General features: G+C 38.5%; 1 protein-coding gene across 1 annotated transcript in view; it reads left to right on the top strand.

Moving 5' to 3' along the window:
• The window catches only part of MYOM2 (myomesin 2), an 80083-nt gene that overhangs the window by 8000 nt on the left and 53461 nt on the right, over positions 1-18622 (top strand). Inside the window, exons 4-11 of the mRNA XM_083857512.1 lie at positions 179-298; positions 1917-2055; positions 2231-2388; positions 3213-3305; positions 12592-12680; positions 12761-12811; positions 13112-13276; positions 17543-17704. Coding sequence (XP_083713638.1) covers positions 179-298; positions 1917-2055; positions 2231-2388; positions 3213-3305; positions 12592-12680; positions 12761-12811; positions 13112-13276; positions 17543-17704 — 977 coding nt within the window. The remainder of the gene's footprint in view (positions 1-178; positions 299-1916; positions 2056-2230; positions 2389-3212; positions 3306-12591; positions 12681-12760; positions 12812-13111; positions 13277-17542; positions 17705-18622) is intronic.

The raw sequence follows: 18622 nt of genomic DNA, 5'->3' as shown, positions 1-18622 counted from the left end.
CTAGAAGGAGAAGTGACAATCAGCACCTAGTGCAGTCAGTGAAGATGCGAAGGTTTCTCACTGAACAGTACTCAGTCGTGATGTTCAGCTCATTCAGCTCAAAGTAATTTCTTTGACATTTGTGAGTTCAGGTTTTACTTGAATTTCTGAGTTATAACAATATCTTTTAAATTTGAAGGGCTGCTTCCAGGCAGGCTGCTTATTATGAGTCATCTGGCTTGGGCAAAACAACATGTAGACTATGTGCCAGGAGGGCACGCACCTTGGCCCATGAAGCAATGCAGGAATCCAGGAAAAGGTAAAGCTCTGTTGGTCCAGTCTGACCTGTGTAGTGGCTCTGGTCCCAACTCTTTTGCCAGGGCTCTTTTCAGAGTTGACAGGACTGGAGGCTTCCCTGTCACTGTTCTTCACTTATCTGTTTTGGATGGAACACTAAATGTCTGAGTGTCACTTTAAGTCTCATATTTCAACCCTGAGTTGTTCCCCTAATCCCTACTCTGACCCATGAAAATAGCTTTAAAACAAACAAACAAAAAAACTGGAATCCTCCTGGTACCCACAACTCATTTTGAACAGAGCTACTCCACTATTCCCAAATTTCTAATTTGGATCAATTTAAGTGTTTTAAATTCTTTCCTGTATATCTGTCATGTCTCAGTTACCGCCCTGATAAGAAGTCCCAGAGTAACTGTGCTGATGACAATATTTCCCTTAGTGAATTTCACTGTTTCTGCTCTGCTTTGCTCTACGGTTACTGCACCAAAAACATGGAGGATTTATATTACGAGAAGGAATTTTGCCTTGTTCGTAGAAAATATGTTGTGCAAATCATATACATCTATATGGTTCTGGTATTTGGATTGGTTTGAAATATATACCTCAGAACAGAAATCTCTAGGAAAATCAAATGATTTTGTATAGTTTTATTTAGGTTTTAAAAACTGTTTTTAACTTCAGCAATATAAAAAAAATGGCAAAACATGGCTGGTATTTAAAGTACATTGAAATGGTACAAAGAATTATTTTTAAGTATCAGACAAATGATATTTTGATTCACTGAATTTCATGGAAGTTTTCATATTTGGGTTATATTTTCAGAGTCTTGCCATTTGTTGATTATATTGACAGATGTTAGAAATATCTGATATTCAGTACCTTCTTTTGTAGGAGGAAAAGAGTAGCACAGGCTGTTTACTGAATCAGCATGAATGAAGGAACTAGCTCCTCCTAAAAACATCTATGAGTTGGGGTATTTTTAGGAATACTGAAAAATCTGTTGAATTAGGTTTCCAGGGAACAACTCACAATTTTTTCAAAACTTTGTATTTTCCTTGCAGTTTCTATAATACTTCCTGCTCATCCTTGTCAAAGGACACATTTTTTTGCGTGCAACTGTTCATAAGATCCTTGTGAACTCCTTGATCTGTATCTTTCACATGAGGTCAGGTGATACAGCCCATGGAGCTACAAGAGCTCCAAGGTTCTAAAGCTTCCAAAGCTAAGGGTGCTATGTAAGCAAGGCACAACTTTTAACAGGCTGTAAACAGGCACAGAACTTGCCTTCACTCCTCTGCCTTCCTGTGTCCATGGGAAGGAAAATCAGGGGCCAAAAGGAGAGCTGACAGGTTCTTAAACTTGATTACCAGAGGACTGTGGGGAACTATATCATTGTGACCACAGCAAAGTTCAAGACTTAGAGCTATGGCCCCACAAATACAGGGGGAAAGAATATTGAAGAAAATTCAGATGATTTCATATACTCATTATTGGGATATGCAGACAGAGGCTAAGAAAGATTCCTAATCTAAATTTTACATCCTACTGATATGGTTTCAGAGCCCTTGGTTGTCTGATGTGTATGAGTGACAAACTTAAGCTTCACAATGGTTACCTGACTTTTTTTTCTTGTCCCACAGGAGTCATGAACAAAAGTCTCATGTAAGTGATGAGAAAAGAATCCGTTTTGCCAGTGAGTTGTCTGCTTTGGAAAAAGAGATTCACACAGCCAGGCACCGTGCTCGAGAGCATCTGGATAGACTTGCCGTGCAAAGAATGGTACCTGCTGAATCTTTTTGCTCCTATGCAAAAAATAATTACAAGATATACTGAAATTTAGGCCTGTGCTTCAAATATGAGTAGTGATGAAGCATCTTTTTGTGAATTTAGTTAGATCTCCTACCCTATTTGAGTCTAGTGCCAGATGCTCCTGTTTTTTTCCCATGTTTAATAGGTAGAAGAAAATATGGCTCTGGAAAGACATATCGTTGAAGAAAGGATAAGCCGAGCCCCTGAAATTCTAGTGCGCCTGAGGTCTCACACTGTCTGGGAAAAGATGTCTGTGAGCCTTTGCTTTACTGTACAAGGATTTCCAACCCCAGTTGTACAATGGTAAGAGACTGGCCTTTCCTAGCCCTCTAAAAATGTTGTTAAGCTTTTTTCATTTGAAAGTTATGCTGTAGCTGATAAGTGTCATGCATATAATGGCTTTGTTAAATCCCCTTTATAATCCTCCTAGATGTGCTGGATCGTAGCAGTTGATACTGCAGTGGAAGGAGTGGGAGGAAAACTTGCTGAGTGGCCCTGTGCAATGTGAGAAGCAAACTCAAGCATTTCAGGAGGCAGACAGTGGAAGGCATTCCAGTCTTTCTGGCTGTTGAGTTTCCGAACACAAGTGGGAAAATACACAGAACTCAGAGGATACTTTCTAAGCCAGGATAAAAGTGCACAGCACCGGTGTTGTCATGGGCTGTAGCTGTGGTCATTGAGGAGGAGTGACTGCCCTCCTCTCTCGACAGGTGCTATTCTGTATATATGAGAGCCTCAGGCTGGACCGTAAAGACCTAACATGAGGCATAATTCTGTTGCTGCTCTCCTTTTTTGTGCTGAAGCATTTTACTGTGGTGCAAGATAAAGTTTGCTTCCCATCTTGTGTCAGGGCTAGTGGACTTGAAAGTTCAAGCCCCGTGCCATCTTCTCTTTTCCTCCTTTTCTAGACTGAGTGCTCACCTTCTCTTTCCACTTCCTTGCTGCTATGATGATCCTGCTTTGCCTTCATGCCCAATATGTATCTATCTATCCATACATACTGGAAAAGACTCAGTGCAAGTAGAGAGAGTTCAGATGATACTAAATGATATCTTGATCCAAAGATCTACCAAATGGATTAATAGTTGCTGATATTTATGAATTTTATTTTTTTCTTGATTTGTCAGGTACAAAAATGAAGAATTGATTTCTCCTGCAAGTGATCCAACAAAGTACAGAATTGAAAGCAAATATGGAGTGCATGTGTTACATATTAACAGGTAAATCTTTCTGGGGAATACAACAGGTTTTTTTATACTCTATACAAAGTATTTTATATCAAATACAATTAAAAATTTACACACAGGCTGAAAAAGAATTCTTAATTTCAGCACACTTTTCTGTTGGTACTCAGTTTTAGGCTGAAGAAGGCTCACTGAGTACCTGAATATTAGATTATGAAAATGAAATGATAAATTAGCTACTTCTATTCATTAACTTCAACAATCTACAAGATATAAAAATAAGAGTCAAGTGGCTGAAAAAATGGTAGTTCCTTTTTATTTGAATTATATCTTCTCAGCATTTGAAGTGGAAAATAATATGTTCTTGTCATGATGAAGCTCTTTTAGGTAAACATAATTGTAGCTGAGCAGGGCAGGGATATACGGCTGTATTTGTTTTACTATATGCTGGGTTCTGCTTACTTTTTCATCTCCTTTTTTTTCTTCCAAAAAGTAAGAAATTGTAAATTACTTTTTTAAAGGTTCTAATTTAATTAATTTTATTTTTTCAAAATGTTAACTTTGTGATATAAAATGTGCTTGGGTATAACAGCTTCCCATAAATTAATCCCATGCCTTCTGAAACAATTGAAATGTTACATGAGACTTGGTGTAACCTTTAAAAAAAATATAAAAACCCAAAAATGATAACATGACTACAATATTTAAAAAGAAAATGCATATCTTGGGACACAAACCCCTTCTTCTAATTTCTCCAGAACATGAGCATCAGCTGTGCTGAAACAGCTGGAATATTTGTGGCTAACACTTGGCTGACCAAACATTTAATCTTCTACCCTGTCTCCATCTGTCAGCAGTGGAAGCAGCCCTGAGCACAGCCTTGTGGCATTAGTACAGAAAATAAATGCATCATTCCTTCTTCTTTTGGGAAAGACTACTTGCCTTTGTCGTCCTGCAACCAAGTCCAGCCCAACTGTCAATCTTTTCATAGCTCAGGATGGGAGAAACATATTCCTGTACAGAACCTGGCAGCAAGAATTACCAGGTTGTTGCTTCCTAAGATGCTTCAAAGGCACTCAGTCTTCTATCCCCAGGCCATGAATAACTTGCTATCTGCTCTTTGTACCCATGAAATCTGTCCATACCTCTGTTTCTTCCCACCTACATTACTTTTGAAGATAATAACAGGTTAAAATATACAAAAAAGCTTGTTCTTTTGCACTCCTCCCACTTTCAGCAAGGAAATGGAAAAATTTGTCCTTTGTCTGGATATGTGTGAGTGCCAGTCAGGAGATGAAACTTTGGTCACTTCCTGACAATGAGTGACTGTGACTGTTTATTTCCCTTGGTCAGCACTCCTGAGGTGAATCCAGATGCCAGATATGCAGTATGGAGGCTCTCTTGAGACATTTTGGGAGTAAATAGCTTTTAGAAGAAATGAGAATCAGTGCTGATGCTGCTTCTTCCTGAGCACCTGTAACCATCAGGCTGAAGGGTAATAATGGCTTCCATCCCCTTGGTGCTTTTTATGTCTTTTCTCTGCTGGTTATCAGTCATGTAGGCACAACCAGCTTTAGGGGTGTTAGACCCAGCTGTATTTCAGGCAAGTTCAGAGATAGCACAGAGTCATTTATTGGCACCCACTCAGGTTTTCCCACCTCCTGTCTACTAGTCCCAGACCTGCACGTAGTCATGCCGACTCCCTCATATTCAGCCAAGCTGCCATCTTCAGAGACTCTTGCTCCATTTCTCTTCCATTCTGTCTGGCAGTCAGTGTTGTCTTTTTGCCACCTACGGATTCCTGGCTGCTCTCCCACAGATTTCCCTTCTACACTTAAAATAATACTGGGAGATGGTTATGATTTCTACAGTTTATTAAATTAATATTTCTATTTTTTTTTCTTTATTACTAGTCCATTTTATTTCAAAACTTGATCATCAGCTGTATTTTCTGTCTTAAACACACAGCAAATGGACATGCAGGAAATTTTGTTAGTGCATAATTAACATTAAGTGTATCTTGTATTGAAAGAAATAGATGTATAAATAAAGGTTAAATATGTAAATTATTAATGTTTTTATACAAATGTATCGATTAATTCTGTATCTTCCATTAATATCTTTGTACACTTACTTATATTTTGTATTTTATGAATAATTTTCTTTTTCTGGGAGGTGGAGCCATCGGGAGTTTCTTCCTATCCACTTCTGTGCTCTTCTCAGCTGTTCATACTAAAGTGCTGAGCTGAATGTAATCTTATCCACAGTCGCTCAGAATGGCCTTGGAATTTCTTGGCCACTTTTCTAGCACTTCAGCGAAGCCCAGGGAGTAAAATTTTTCCTTCTGATGCAAGTGTGATATTTATTCCTGCGAGTATTCCCTGATCCCAGTGGAAACATTCCTGAGGCACTGAAACCTTACCGTCACCTTGTTGTCTTAAAGTAGTAACTGGACACAATTTCATCCCCCACTGTTTGCTGTTCCCCAGAACCCATAAGTCTACACAGTAATGAGATAATTTTAATTTCTCTGTCTCATATTTTTATGATGCAACAGTCTCAATTACCACATTTTCTGTGTGCATTCAGTGCTATCATGATGATGTAGTGTCTCTTCCTTGCTCCTTTTAAACATCTTCAAATGGGAGTCTGAGCTCAAGATCTCCCTTGAGCAGTAAAGAAAAGGAGTTTGGAGTTCAAGTCTATTTTTTGCACATCTCATAATTATAGCAGAAGTGCTATGCACTGGGGTAGTGGTTCATCTCATCTTTCAACTCTCATCTGATAGGTTATTAGTAGGAGACTGTGAGGAATCCTTGGAGAAAAAGCTTCTGGTAGTTGAAATGAATCATACATGTCTGAGAATGTGTGGATTTGTTTAAAATGTATTTTTTTATCCCACATAATTTAACTATGGATAGGCACATAGTACAAGAAAAGATTTCTGTATCAGTGGTAGTCAAGGTGAGGGTGACCATTGCTTTATGGCAAAGCTGAAAAATATTTTGATGTTAGTGAAAATCTTAGTAATTAACAGTTGTAACATTTTTAACTTCTTAGTTGCTAATACTTTTTTAGCAACAGAGTTGGGCTTTTTTGTTTCTTTGTTTACTGCGATGACTTCTTATATGGATCACTTGGTTTTATTCAGCTGTGATTGACTATCTTGTACTCCCAGCTACACTAGCTGGTTGACTGGTGTGTAGAGACAGCAGGATACTCCTCCCTGGACTCCCACCCCTCAGTGAGCAGGAGGGTGAGCTGAGCTGGGTGGTAGGAGCAGGGAAGGACATTTGACTTTCCAGAGCACTGTCAGTGTGATGTGGCCACACAGATTCAAATATATAGGGCTCAAGTTTTGGCAATATTTTGTCTTTTATTAGGGTCTTCTCTTTCCTGCTTAATAAAATCACAGCCTAAGCAGTGAATGTCATCGCAGAGGAAAAGGTTTGCATCTGCATCAGCAGAAGTGTGTGGCGGAGCCAGCAGAGTGCAGTGTAACTCCTGCTGGCAGCAGGCACAGCCAGCCTCTGCTCTGGCGCTCCAGTGCTCACACCGCCTGCACTGCTTCAGAGAGAAAAACTTAAAAATTGAATGAATCTTCTCTTCTAGATTTCTCATTTAACAAATGACCCTGTGCGGTCAGTAGAGTGCTATTTTAGGTTGATTAGGCACAAAAGGCTTGAGATGATTTAATCTGGAGAGATAGAGAGTTAGGCGTGCCCTTTCTCCGCTGGAAGTGGAAGCAGAGCAGAGCAGAGCAGAGGTGCTGAGACAAAGGCGATCCCCTGGCGCAGCCCACAGAGCCTTTGAGCTGTGCAGGGTGGGTGGGTGAGAGACTGCAGCTCCCCTGGATTTTGCAGGTATGCAGTATCAGTGGCGGTATAGGCAGCAAAATGCTGCGCTGCTCTCTTTTCCTTGCTGAAAAGGCAAACAATGCGATCTCCCGACTTGTCAGTCACTGTCCCCTATAAGCTGCAGTAGTTGGGGGGTTGAGGAAGTGGCCACCTCATTACAGAGGTCCCTCTTCCCTAAATATGAAATCCAACCAAACAGAAAGCATCAGTCAGATTCATTCTGACTGGAGAATCAGGATAGGAGATGGCAATTCTGCGGAGTATTTACATATTTTGATGTCATACAGCCGTAACACTGAAAATTTTGTCATTTGGATTCAAAGGAGTAATTTTTAACTCTGTAATTTACCACGTACTGCCTCATGTTCTTTACATGCACTGAATTGTGTTCTAATTCAGGCAAAGATGCTATTTCACTTTTAACTCCTGTGTTTAAATCTACACTAGGCAGTTGGATGAATATATGCATTTTAAATAGATGTATCTGCCTGGGGAATGTTCCCCACACAAGTATTAGCACTTCAGGACTTCATGTGGATTCAGAGCAATTTAATTTTCACAAAAAGTATTAGTACCTTGGGACAGATACAGTTCTGCACTCACATTTTATGCTATCTAAATGTACTCTATGCATATTTTATCTGACCTTTGTAAAGGCTGAAAAACACACTCTCCACCATAAAACAAGAATAACTGTTAGACCACACCTCGCCTCCTGGGTACTTCAAATGTAGTTTCTAACTGGTCATGACTCAGTGCACTTTACAGTGCAATTTAGGAAATCTAAGATTTTTTTAGCATAAAAGGAAATAGATAATCCTCCATCTGAGCATTATCTCACACAAAAGAAAAGTCAGAACCTTATGTAACTTGCCATCCTGTCCAACTTTCTTCATAGTGGATGTGCAACAAAAATGCTGTCTAGCTCCTAGCCACTAAACCCCTACATTTCCAATATAAGATTTAAAGGGGTTTCAGTGAGTACTAGGCTGTCTAAGATGGTTTATTTCTATTCTGGACAGTCAGATGAGTGATCATAGCAAAGACATATAAATTGCTTTCAAAGCAGTAAGCTATAGAAAATGGGTAGAGTTGTTATGACCTCTTAAATAGCAAAAAGTGCCTAGACTGTGGAGTTATGTGTTCATAATAACTGTAAGAACCTCATTTCTCTTCATAAAAAACAAGGGAAGCTGTAAGAATGTGGTCAGCTATTTGGTCAGTTACTTCTTTCTTATGTTCTCCCTAAGAAAATGAATTATAAATCTATCACTAACTTTTGTCAAATATTTGCTCTCAGATTTTGAGCTTCTTTTGGCTAAAGATGTGACCCTTTTGTGAATCTCCTGTTCTAGAGACATTTAAGATCGTTATCTGTTTTCTCTACCTTGGACATCATCACAAACAGAAAGAGCTCATCAAAAGATGTATTTTGTTGCTTCTTAGGAGTGCAAAACTATGGGAAGGGGATTGAGATGAGCACAGATATATATCCATTTGAAAAGTTAATCAGGTATCTGCCATTCTGCTTCATTTTTGGGAGGCAACATTGCAGTTCCTACACCTTTAAATTTCCAACACTTTGAGTGGTTTAGCACAGTTTGGGACCCAAAGTTAGTCCACAATACATGTTTCTCTATTTTCTGGATCATTTCTAAGCCACTTTTTGTTTAAAAATAACTCTCTCTTTAGATCCTAAATTCTGTGTAATTCTTGCAGATATAGCTTCCTGTTTAGTTATTTTATCTGGCATTCTGCTGAAAAATGAAGCCAACACTGAGAGCAGATGATGACTGGTTTAAAGAGAGATTTAGTCAGAGTTAACCTCAGTCAAGCAATGCTGATTTTTTTAATCTTTGTTGTTAACACTCTACAGCAACAACAAAATGTTAGAGAGCAGTTAAGTTGGATTTGAGAGAAGTGAAGCAGCCTGAAGTAATGCTTTGTTTATGTGAGGAAATGGCCTAGTGCAGCAGTGGTGGCATAATGTTCATCATTCATTTATGAGCTGTGTGCTGTGTGCTGTCTAAATCACATTCAGGCCTGATCAGCACACACAGCGTGGCTCTCCCAGCAATGTCCTGCCAGGTGTAAGTGTGCACCTTCCTTCAAGAGAGTCTAGCCCATCCAGGAGAAATCTGGGCATGCAGGTTGTAGGAAGACATTGTGCACCTCTGTAAATCTTTGGCAGGATGTGGGTTGGGTTGTGCCTTGAGGGGCAGGAAACCCTTATAGGGCAGTATGTGGGGACAAGGACTGCAGGGCACATTGTGGCACAAACTTTCTGCCAGTGCCTCCTGGGCTCTGCCTGGCACTGCAAATTAAAGACATGCTCTACCACAGTGACCTCCTGACATGAGATAGACTAGTTTTGTCACCCTTCAGGACAGGGCTGCCACACTTCCAGACTTTTCCACTTCTGGAAAGGGTCCCTTACTATCTCCTGAGCTGTGTGTGGGAATCCTTTTGGTGAGCTGGAGCACACCCAGGCATGGCAAGAGCTGTTCTAAAACATTGACATTAGGGCAATCGAGATCCAGTTTCTGGGGATGAATGGTGTTTAATTTGCTAATATGTAATATATGCTATTAAATATACTATGTACTATATTTACACTATTTACTGTATATTCTATATATAGATTCTTAAATTAGGGATATAGCAGAGTGACAAAATACTTTACAGCTCCAGAACAGTTAATTCTGCAATGCTCCTTGTAAGAAATTTTCGAGATCCTTCATTTGTTGTTAACTTGTTTTATTATAGTAAGATACTGTACTGGACTGTGATAAATGCATTAACTATGTACATTTCAGTATAGAAGCATAACATGCCTTAGGAAATTGTCCTGTACTGCAATTTTATATTGCTTTTTGGCATTTCATTACACTAGTGTTAAATAGTGTGAAACTGAGGTAGTAAAAAAAATGTTCTGCTTTTAAAAATTCATTGCAAAGAAGTGTTGTCAAGTCTGACATCTCTCAAACAAGTCCAGAATCAGTAAAGCTTTATACAGCTCTGGGAACAGGTATTGTAACTTCTTTAAAATCCTTCATGAAAACAAACTGTTAAATAACATCCAGCCCAGATAATGGTGATGAATGAGATTATACTCAGCTATTGGCCAGTCACAAGTGGTGATCCCCAGTGCTCAGTGTTGGAGCAAGAACTGTTTGATATTGTTGTCAGTGATGTGGATGAGGGGAATGCGTGCAGCCTCAGTTAGTCTGCAGATGTCACCAAGCTGAGTGGGAGTGCTTGTCTGCTAGAGGGTAGGAAGGGCCTGCAGAGGGATCTGGACAGGATGGATCAATGGGCTGAGGCCAGCTGTGTGAGGTTCAAGAAGGCAAACTGATGAATCTTGCCCTTGAATCAAAACAACCCCAGGCAGGGCTACAAGCTGGGCACAGAGTGTCTGGAAAGCTGCCCGGTGGGAAAGGACCTGGAGGTGCTGGTTGACAGCAGCTGAACATGAGCCAGCCTGTGCTCAGGTGGCCAAGAAGGCCAATGGCATCCTGGCCTGGATCAGCAACAGTGTGGCCAGCAGGACCAGGGCAGTGATTGTCCCCCTGTAGTTGACACTGCTGAGGGCACACATTGAGTCCTGTGTCCCCTCACCACAAGAAAGACATTGAGGGGCTGCAGAATGTCCAGAGAAGAGCAATGGAGCTGGTGAAGGGTCTGGAGCACAAGTATGATGAGGAGAAGCTGAGGGAAGCAGGGGTGTTTAGCCTGCAGAAAAAGAGGCTTAGGGGGGACCTTACTGCTCCTACAACTGCTTCAAAGGAGGCTGTAACCAGGTGGGGCCAGGCCCTTCTCCCAAGTAACAAGTGACAAGACAAGAGGAAATAGCCTCAACTGCACTAGGGAAAGTTCAGTTTAGATATTAGGAAAAATCTCTTCACTGAAAGGATTGTCAGGCAGTGGACCAGGCTGCCCAGGGAAGTGGTTGAGTCACCATTCCAGGAAATTTTCAAAAATCATATAGCTCTGGCCCATGAAGTCATGTTTTAATGGTTTAACGTGGTGATAGTTCTGGGTTGATGGTTGGACTTGATGATCTTAGAGGTCTTTTCCAACTTTAACAATTCTAAGATTTCAATTTTTTTAAATTGTTTTTCAGTCTCATTGTGCCTGTCCAGACTGCACTAGCCTACCCATCTTCAGGCTTTTTGGTTACGTAGTCTACTCTTAGGACTTACCCTTATGTCTTTGATAATTAACTGTATGATAAACTTTTAAAATGATTTTTTGATTTTGTGAAATATGCGGCTGAAGGGTTGCCTCCAGGAGGAGCTGTTAGACCTGTAAATCTAGAGAGATAAATTGCAATTTAATGGAACTTACATCAAATTGTGCTTTAGCCATCATAGTACAGATAGTATAATTTTTATGATATGACACTGTCCAGAACATATGCAAGAAGTGAAAATTAGGTGTCTCATGTGTCTGTGACAGCTGCTACATGCTCCAAATTTGGCATCCTGTTATTCAATTTCCATAAAACACCCTTACATATTCCTTCTCCCACATCTGGGGTATCTGACCTCTTAGAGGACAAGTGCAATCAGAATTTCATCACTTGGCAGTTGCCAAGAAGACACAAATTTGTTCTTCTGAGGGGAAACTAAATGGATGCATTCACAATATTGTATCTCATAACTGAAAACTTTTGAGTGGCCTCCATTAAATTTAATACTAAAAACTATTCCTGATGGACTCCATTTTAAATAAGAAAATAACTGGGGCATCAAGGTTTGTACTTGTATCTTAACAGCTGGTCATATATGTGCTCATGGAACTTCGAAGAAGGATGTATTAAGTGAGACAATCTATCAGTGTTTTGCACTAAGTAAATATTTTTGCTTTATATTTGTTTGTACTGTCCTTGCATAATAATTTTTTCTTACTAAAAATATAACAAACCAAGTCATGTATGCACATAAACAGTTTTGATCAGTGTTCCTCATTTTTTAATCATTTTCCTGGATTGAGATATGAGAGAGGTAAAAAATACCAGTGTCTGCCAACTAGGAACAGCCATAGAAGACAGAATTTTAGCAAGAATCACATGTACTTTTATTCCATGTCTCTCTCCTAAAATATGGCAGAAGAGCAAGACGGATTAAGGAAAGTTACATACAAGAAGGGAATAGCCAGACTGGCATTGTCCAGCTATCTCCTTTTGATCATTCTTTAAAGGCCATTTCCAGTTTGCTCAAGTTACTGCAGCCTGCACACTGAGATGTGATAAAACTGCAGTGATCAACCATAGCAGCTTTCTGATTGTCTTTCATTGATGTCTTGCACTTTGTAGAAAGCAAAGAGCTTTCTACAGTTTCCCTACCAGTAAAGAGCTTTATGCACTTTCCTTATGGTTGACATAGTTTGGCTTGTCATATCAATATTTAAGTGAATTTTTATTTGCATAAAGAGATGTCTGTTTTTCTCCCTTCCCTTTTCAGAGCTGACTTTGATGATTCTGCAACCTATTCAGCAGTTGCAACAAATGTCCACGGTCAGGCATCAACTAATTGTGCTGTGGTCGTGCGAAGTAAGTCCTACTTTATATTTAAAACAATAAATAAATATAATGCTCATGTCATTGAATGTTTCTTGTATGTTTATTCACAGGGTTCAGAGAGGATGAAGAGCCTCACCCAGCTGCGATAATGCCCTTCCACTGTAAGCCTTTTTTTCCTATTTGCTTAGATAATGTATGTCCTCTTGTCAGAGTAATGTTTTAAAGATGAAAATACTGGTTTCAACTTGCTTCTTCTGACTTTGCTTTCTAAGCATTGAGTTACAGTAGGAGCTGTCCAAATGCTCTTGCTTTCCCAGTTGAATTTCTAGATCAGCATACAGTGTAATAGAAAACATCTCTTTCTATATAACAGTATAACATCTCCTGCTCAGATCAGACACTAATATGTGCCAAGTACAATTGACTTGCACTCAAGAATACTTTCATTTTCTCATGCATAGTGCCCCTGTCATACGATGTTTGCTTCACCCACATTGATGTCCAGTTTCTGGAGAAGTTTGGAGTCACGTTTGCAACTGAAGGCGAAACACTGACCTTGAAGTGTTCTATGTTGATCACTCCAGAGTTGAAAAGACTACGACCTCGTGCTGAGTGGTATAGAGATGGTAAGTCATTACATTGAATATAATCTACCTGGAAAATGCTGGAGGAGACATTGAGGATTCAGTTCAGGTTTAGAGCATCACATTCTCAGAATTAAGTCTGGAATAGAGAAAAAAAGTATCTCTAGTTAAATTTTATAGTCCTGCACTCTCAGTTAAATGACTTGGTCAACATTTTCTTGAGCACACATTAATAGCAGCAGGCGGTAATCTCATATTGTGATAACACAATAGTTAGAACATTTACTTGGAAGAGATCCAAAGGCAGTTCTTAGATTTCAAAATGACTCATAGTTGCATACTGTGACCACTGAGCTGAACGGTACTTACAGGGCAGTAAATTAAAGTTTGAAGTACTGAGGTATGGGTCTCTACTTTAATCTTGCTCCAGCATTTATTGTGAATTTTATATTAAAATCACATGAATGTATAATTAGGCAATACTTGTAGAAGCCAGGCCTTTTACAAATATGTTTGCTCTGCTGTTTATGTGCCATGTTAGTAGGTTTCTTACCTTGCCTCTATTGTCTGTGAAAAACCTATGTTATGCCAGGTGAAGCAGTCTTACCTTGAAGTACTCAAAATAACATCACTAAACTATCATATACTGGGGTGAATGGTACATAAACCCTGCAGCAAAAAAGGGTTTTGAAACATAGAACTAGCTACTTAGAGCTTAATGGATAGCCTGTAGCTATTTAGCCCACCACTTCTCACCAATCACAATCTGTGTAAGGTTCTAAAGTAGTTACTCTACCTGAGGATTTAAGGAAAGCCTTGGTTATTTTTGAATGGTTGGACCTTTTCCCAAAGGGACCACATTTGAGAATGGTGGACTTCCAAGACTTATGTGGACTGGTCCCAAAAAAGTTGGCAGAAATTTCCATAGTGGACAAAATGTGATGAATAAACTAAGAAATGTAAGATTGATAAGTCAAGAAAATTTAAGATCACGAAAATCAGAAAAAGAATGATTTTGTTACTGCTTGTTATGCCTTTTGTCTCATGTACATTACAGTTTTAGATATATTCACATCTGATCCTCCAGGGAACAAACTACTACTTAATCTTTCATTCTTATTGTTCTATCATTGTGGATAGTTTTTTGTGTTGAACTATTAGATGTCACTAAAGTAAAAAAGATGAGATAATAAAAATGGCTTTTCTGTTTGGTGAATAACCTAAAATCTAAGGTTGCTCCTTGAATTCAGGTTCTGTTCCTACTGAAGCATACTGGAATTGCTATACTCTTCAGGATATTTAATAATTAAAAATAATCGCTCACTTCACTTTCAGATGAACCATCATTTTCAAGGGTACCTTTACTTTGACCCTTACTGGGCACAGTTTCTCAAGGTGCCAAATTTCTCAAATTCTAAGTTTAAAACTGCAGCTAACAAGAACTTCTAAATTTCAAGGAAATGCACAATATTGTTCCAATTTTCATTGAACATGAATTTTTCTTGCACTATGAACAAAAGCTCATGACCCTTTCCTTTTGTGCCTTCATAATGACAAGATAATTCCTTTTTGATATGTAACAATACTATGCTCTTTGTGTTCCCCCTTATTTAACTTAATAAGTTCTTACTTGTGAAAACTTGGTCTCTTTTAAGCCAATAAGTTTTTGCTAGGGGGTTAGATAGATATTCATCCCATTATTCTAGTTATGTTATGTGAAATAGGATGTTACAAAAAAGCTTAGATTTGTCCTTCATTACAAGTACGTGGATTACAATATTTCCAAGAGGTGTACAGGTGCATTAGCTGGCAGAGCTTGTTCCCAAATGCAGCAGGAATTCATGCACTATGAACCTTTGGTACGTGCTACAGTTCCTTGTGTTGAGCCTCTCGAGAGCTGGAGGCAATGCATAAATACAATGAGAAGTTAATAACTTGCCCAACATCATGTGCTTTAGACCTTCTGGTTCTTTAGAGAGATAATATTTAATTCTACTCTTGCATTAAGACTGCACTATTTCTAAAATTTTTCAGTTTGTGTTAAATCAAATAATAGCAACTAAAGCCCTGAGATGGATATGTATTATTTACTTCTATTAATTATACACAGGAGAAGTATGTGTTTATCTAGCATAAATAAGCTTCAAACTAGTGAGCCTTATTGAGGGTATCTAGTGGACTCCTAGGGGCGTATAAGTCAGCTCAATCAAATCCTCTGAATTGATTTGGGATTTCACAAACGTGAATATGATGTCTATTATTCATGGCCCACTTAGAACAATTCAGGATACTGAAAGAACCATTCATGATACTGAAAGAACAAAACCAAAAGAATACTTCTGGAATGTATATCTAATCTGGCCATTACTTCAGCTGATAGCAGGAAATTTCCATTATTAATCTCTAATGTTATATAAACACTATAAAGCTATATGTACCAGTATTCTGCAGCCATTTATACTGTAATCTAGAATAAAATACTTGACTTCAGAAGGAAAAGTCATGGAGTGAAGAAACTAGCTAAAATTTCAGCAGAACAAAAAACACATAAGAAAAAGAAGTTTCAGTATATAGTAGTTTTCCATGCTTTGTATGAATTTTAATCAGAGTAATGTATTAGGAAAATTATCTTATATATTAAAAACAACTTGTGAGGCTTGCAACACACTGTCTCTGAGGGTTAGTCTTCTGCTAGTAAATTCTGGGAGAAATAACAGAGCACAACACATGAATAGACTGTGAATAGCAAGAACTTGTAATATTACTGTGCTGGCAGGTTTATGAATACTTGTTCTACTAGAACTTTTAAATATATTTGAGGCCTCCAAACTTTATTGTAATTGTCTTGCCTATAAAGTTATTAATCCAGACTGCATTAAAAAAGAAGCAAGCTTCTGTTTATTTCTGGTGGATCTTTGGCCTTGTGTGAGGGAAAGAAGCCAAACACAACTGCCTCCTCAGTTCCTGCTGTCAGATACACATAAAGAATATAAATGGGTGATTCTGGCCTTAGTAGCAATACAATGCTTGCCTACAATTTCTGTGTATTCAAACTATGGTGGCTACCAATCCACTGAATCTTGGAGTCTAAGTGACCAGCTTTTCAGAGATGCTGGTTATTTTTTTTTTTTTTTAACTTAGGATTTCCACAGGGTTCATGCATTGGTTACAGTTTCTAGGTGAAGATATTTTCTGATTTAATTTAAAGTACATCATGTCTCTCTACACAAAGTCTGAGTACCATTGTGACAGGCATGACAGAAAGGGGACACTCAGGTTTTCTATGTAAGGATATGACTAAGGATCTTGTGGGAAGGAACGTGATTAAATTTAGTTTGTGTGCTTCTCATAAAACTACTACATGCTTAGCTGATTATGGAATTTGCTGCTGTAAGATTTAGTAGCATGTGCCTTCTACATGCTTTATTATCCGAATGTGTGTCATGTTTTATACCTTCTTATGCAACTCAGCTGGTATGTGAGAGCACTTATTCCTTTGCAAATGTTTGAGTGCTGGCTCCAAAATCTATTTAAGCAATAGAATAATAAACATTCCTAGATATTCAGATCTTTTAAATACAGTTCTTCTGCATTGATTACAATAAATTTGTATGTGATTAGCCTTATAGAGTTAAAAATCAAAAATAATCCAATCAACTATTTAAAAGGATGATATGAGAAAGTCCCTTGCCTACCATAAAATATCCTCTTAATTCTTTTGCTCTGGTTTCACTAGGCAATCAGATTAATGTGCATTAATCATGGGTCACAACCTCTCACCTTTGAGAGGTTTAACTTTAATTCAATTCTCAACAGGCATGCCTTGAAGGTTTAAGTTTGGTGTGTATTTATAGCATTTTTCAGATTAAGCTGAATTTTTTTTTTTAATTTTGGAAGAAAAAATTGAGTAAACTGACATTTGACCTGAACAGAAAGCAAAACTTATTAAAAATGACACAAGGTTCCACCCTGCATTCATTATAGGGTATGGCAGATTTTCATGTCAATATTTCTAAATGTGGATAACAGTTTTTGTCTCTCAGAATATTAAAGATTATAGTGATAAGAATTTTGTTGTTGGCACGGCATGGGGTAGCACTAGACCTCATGTTCTCTAAAATTCACTGATCAAATCATTTTAGAGAGATGCAACTTATTCTCTGTAGTGTTTTCATAGCATCAAAGCACTATCATTCAGAATAAAACTGGCATAAATATTAGTTTGTGTCCCTGGTTAGCAGAGAACCATGCTAGGACAGAGGTTGTTCTAGCTGCACAGTAACATGTCTGATGGGTCTTCTCTTCCAGATGTGCTGATAAAGGACTCCAAGTGGACAAAGCTGTATTTTGGAGAAGGCCAGGCTGCTCTTTCCTTTACTCATCTGAACAAAGATGATGAAGGTTTATACACCCTGCGCATGGTTTCAGGAGGTGGAATCAGTGAATACAGTGCATACCTCTTTGTAAGAGGTAAACCTTTAATCTGGTTTTGAGGGGAAATTTAAAAACATTATAAAATTTAGTTTTATGAAAAAACCCTTTGTAATAACTGAAGTAAGAAAGAAATTTAGCCCTGTGGAATTTCATAGTCGTGTGATTTGTACATAGTAGTCTGTACTAAAAACCAGTCACCTTACATGAATGGGGAGCTTCAAGAGGAGCATGCTCCTGAGGACATTTTGTTTCCTGAAGAGCCAGAGAAACGGTGCTTGTGAAGAAACAACTTGTTTCTTCCTCTTAATCTCCTTTTCTGGTAGGAAACAAACATCTTTGTATACAATCAGTTCTCACGGTGATGGTTTTGGCTTTAGAGGTTAGGAGCTGGGAATGAGCCTTGTTGGGCATTCTTGTATCTTGTGCCTGGTCTTAGGGATGCGTCCAGGGGAAAGCAAAATAAATATTCCCACCACTATACCAGTCATAGTCATATCATTAACCAGAGAAAAGAAGCAAAGTAAGAAACTAGCTGACTGAAGAAATACAGTTTTCACAAGAGACATAGATAAAAGGAGGTAAATGTATTAAAATAGAATAAAGGTCAGAACGTTTCATCACATTTCCATGAACAGCTCTCAGTGAAGTAAAAATGAGCTTCCACATGTACCTGTGAGCAGAACTTAGTATTCAGTTTTATTTTTCTTTTCATTGAAAGATAAAAATATTTCTGGTAGAGCAGTTCTTTCACTCTCTTAAATACACTGAACAACATCCTTGATGTGGGAAAACTGAAGCAGCCCCACTGAGGCCACTGTAGCTGTATTAATTTTAAACCTTTTTCTTCTTGGAAACATACAGGAACGTATATGCCTTGTAGGAGTGTCATCCAGACAGATTGTGTGGGGTAGGGGGAGTGAATGTATTTTTCAGGGATTTTAAATCCAACTTCCT

Source organism: Zosterops lateralis (assembly GCF_965231275.1).
Source record: "Zosterops lateralis genome assembly, chromosome: 3".
In the NCBI taxonomy this organism is placed as follows: domain Eukaryota; kingdom Metazoa; phylum Chordata; class Aves; order Passeriformes; family Zosteropidae; genus Zosterops; species Zosterops lateralis.
The sequence above is the reverse complement of the archived record's forward strand: the minus strand, read 5'-3'. Positions and strand labels throughout refer to the sequence as shown.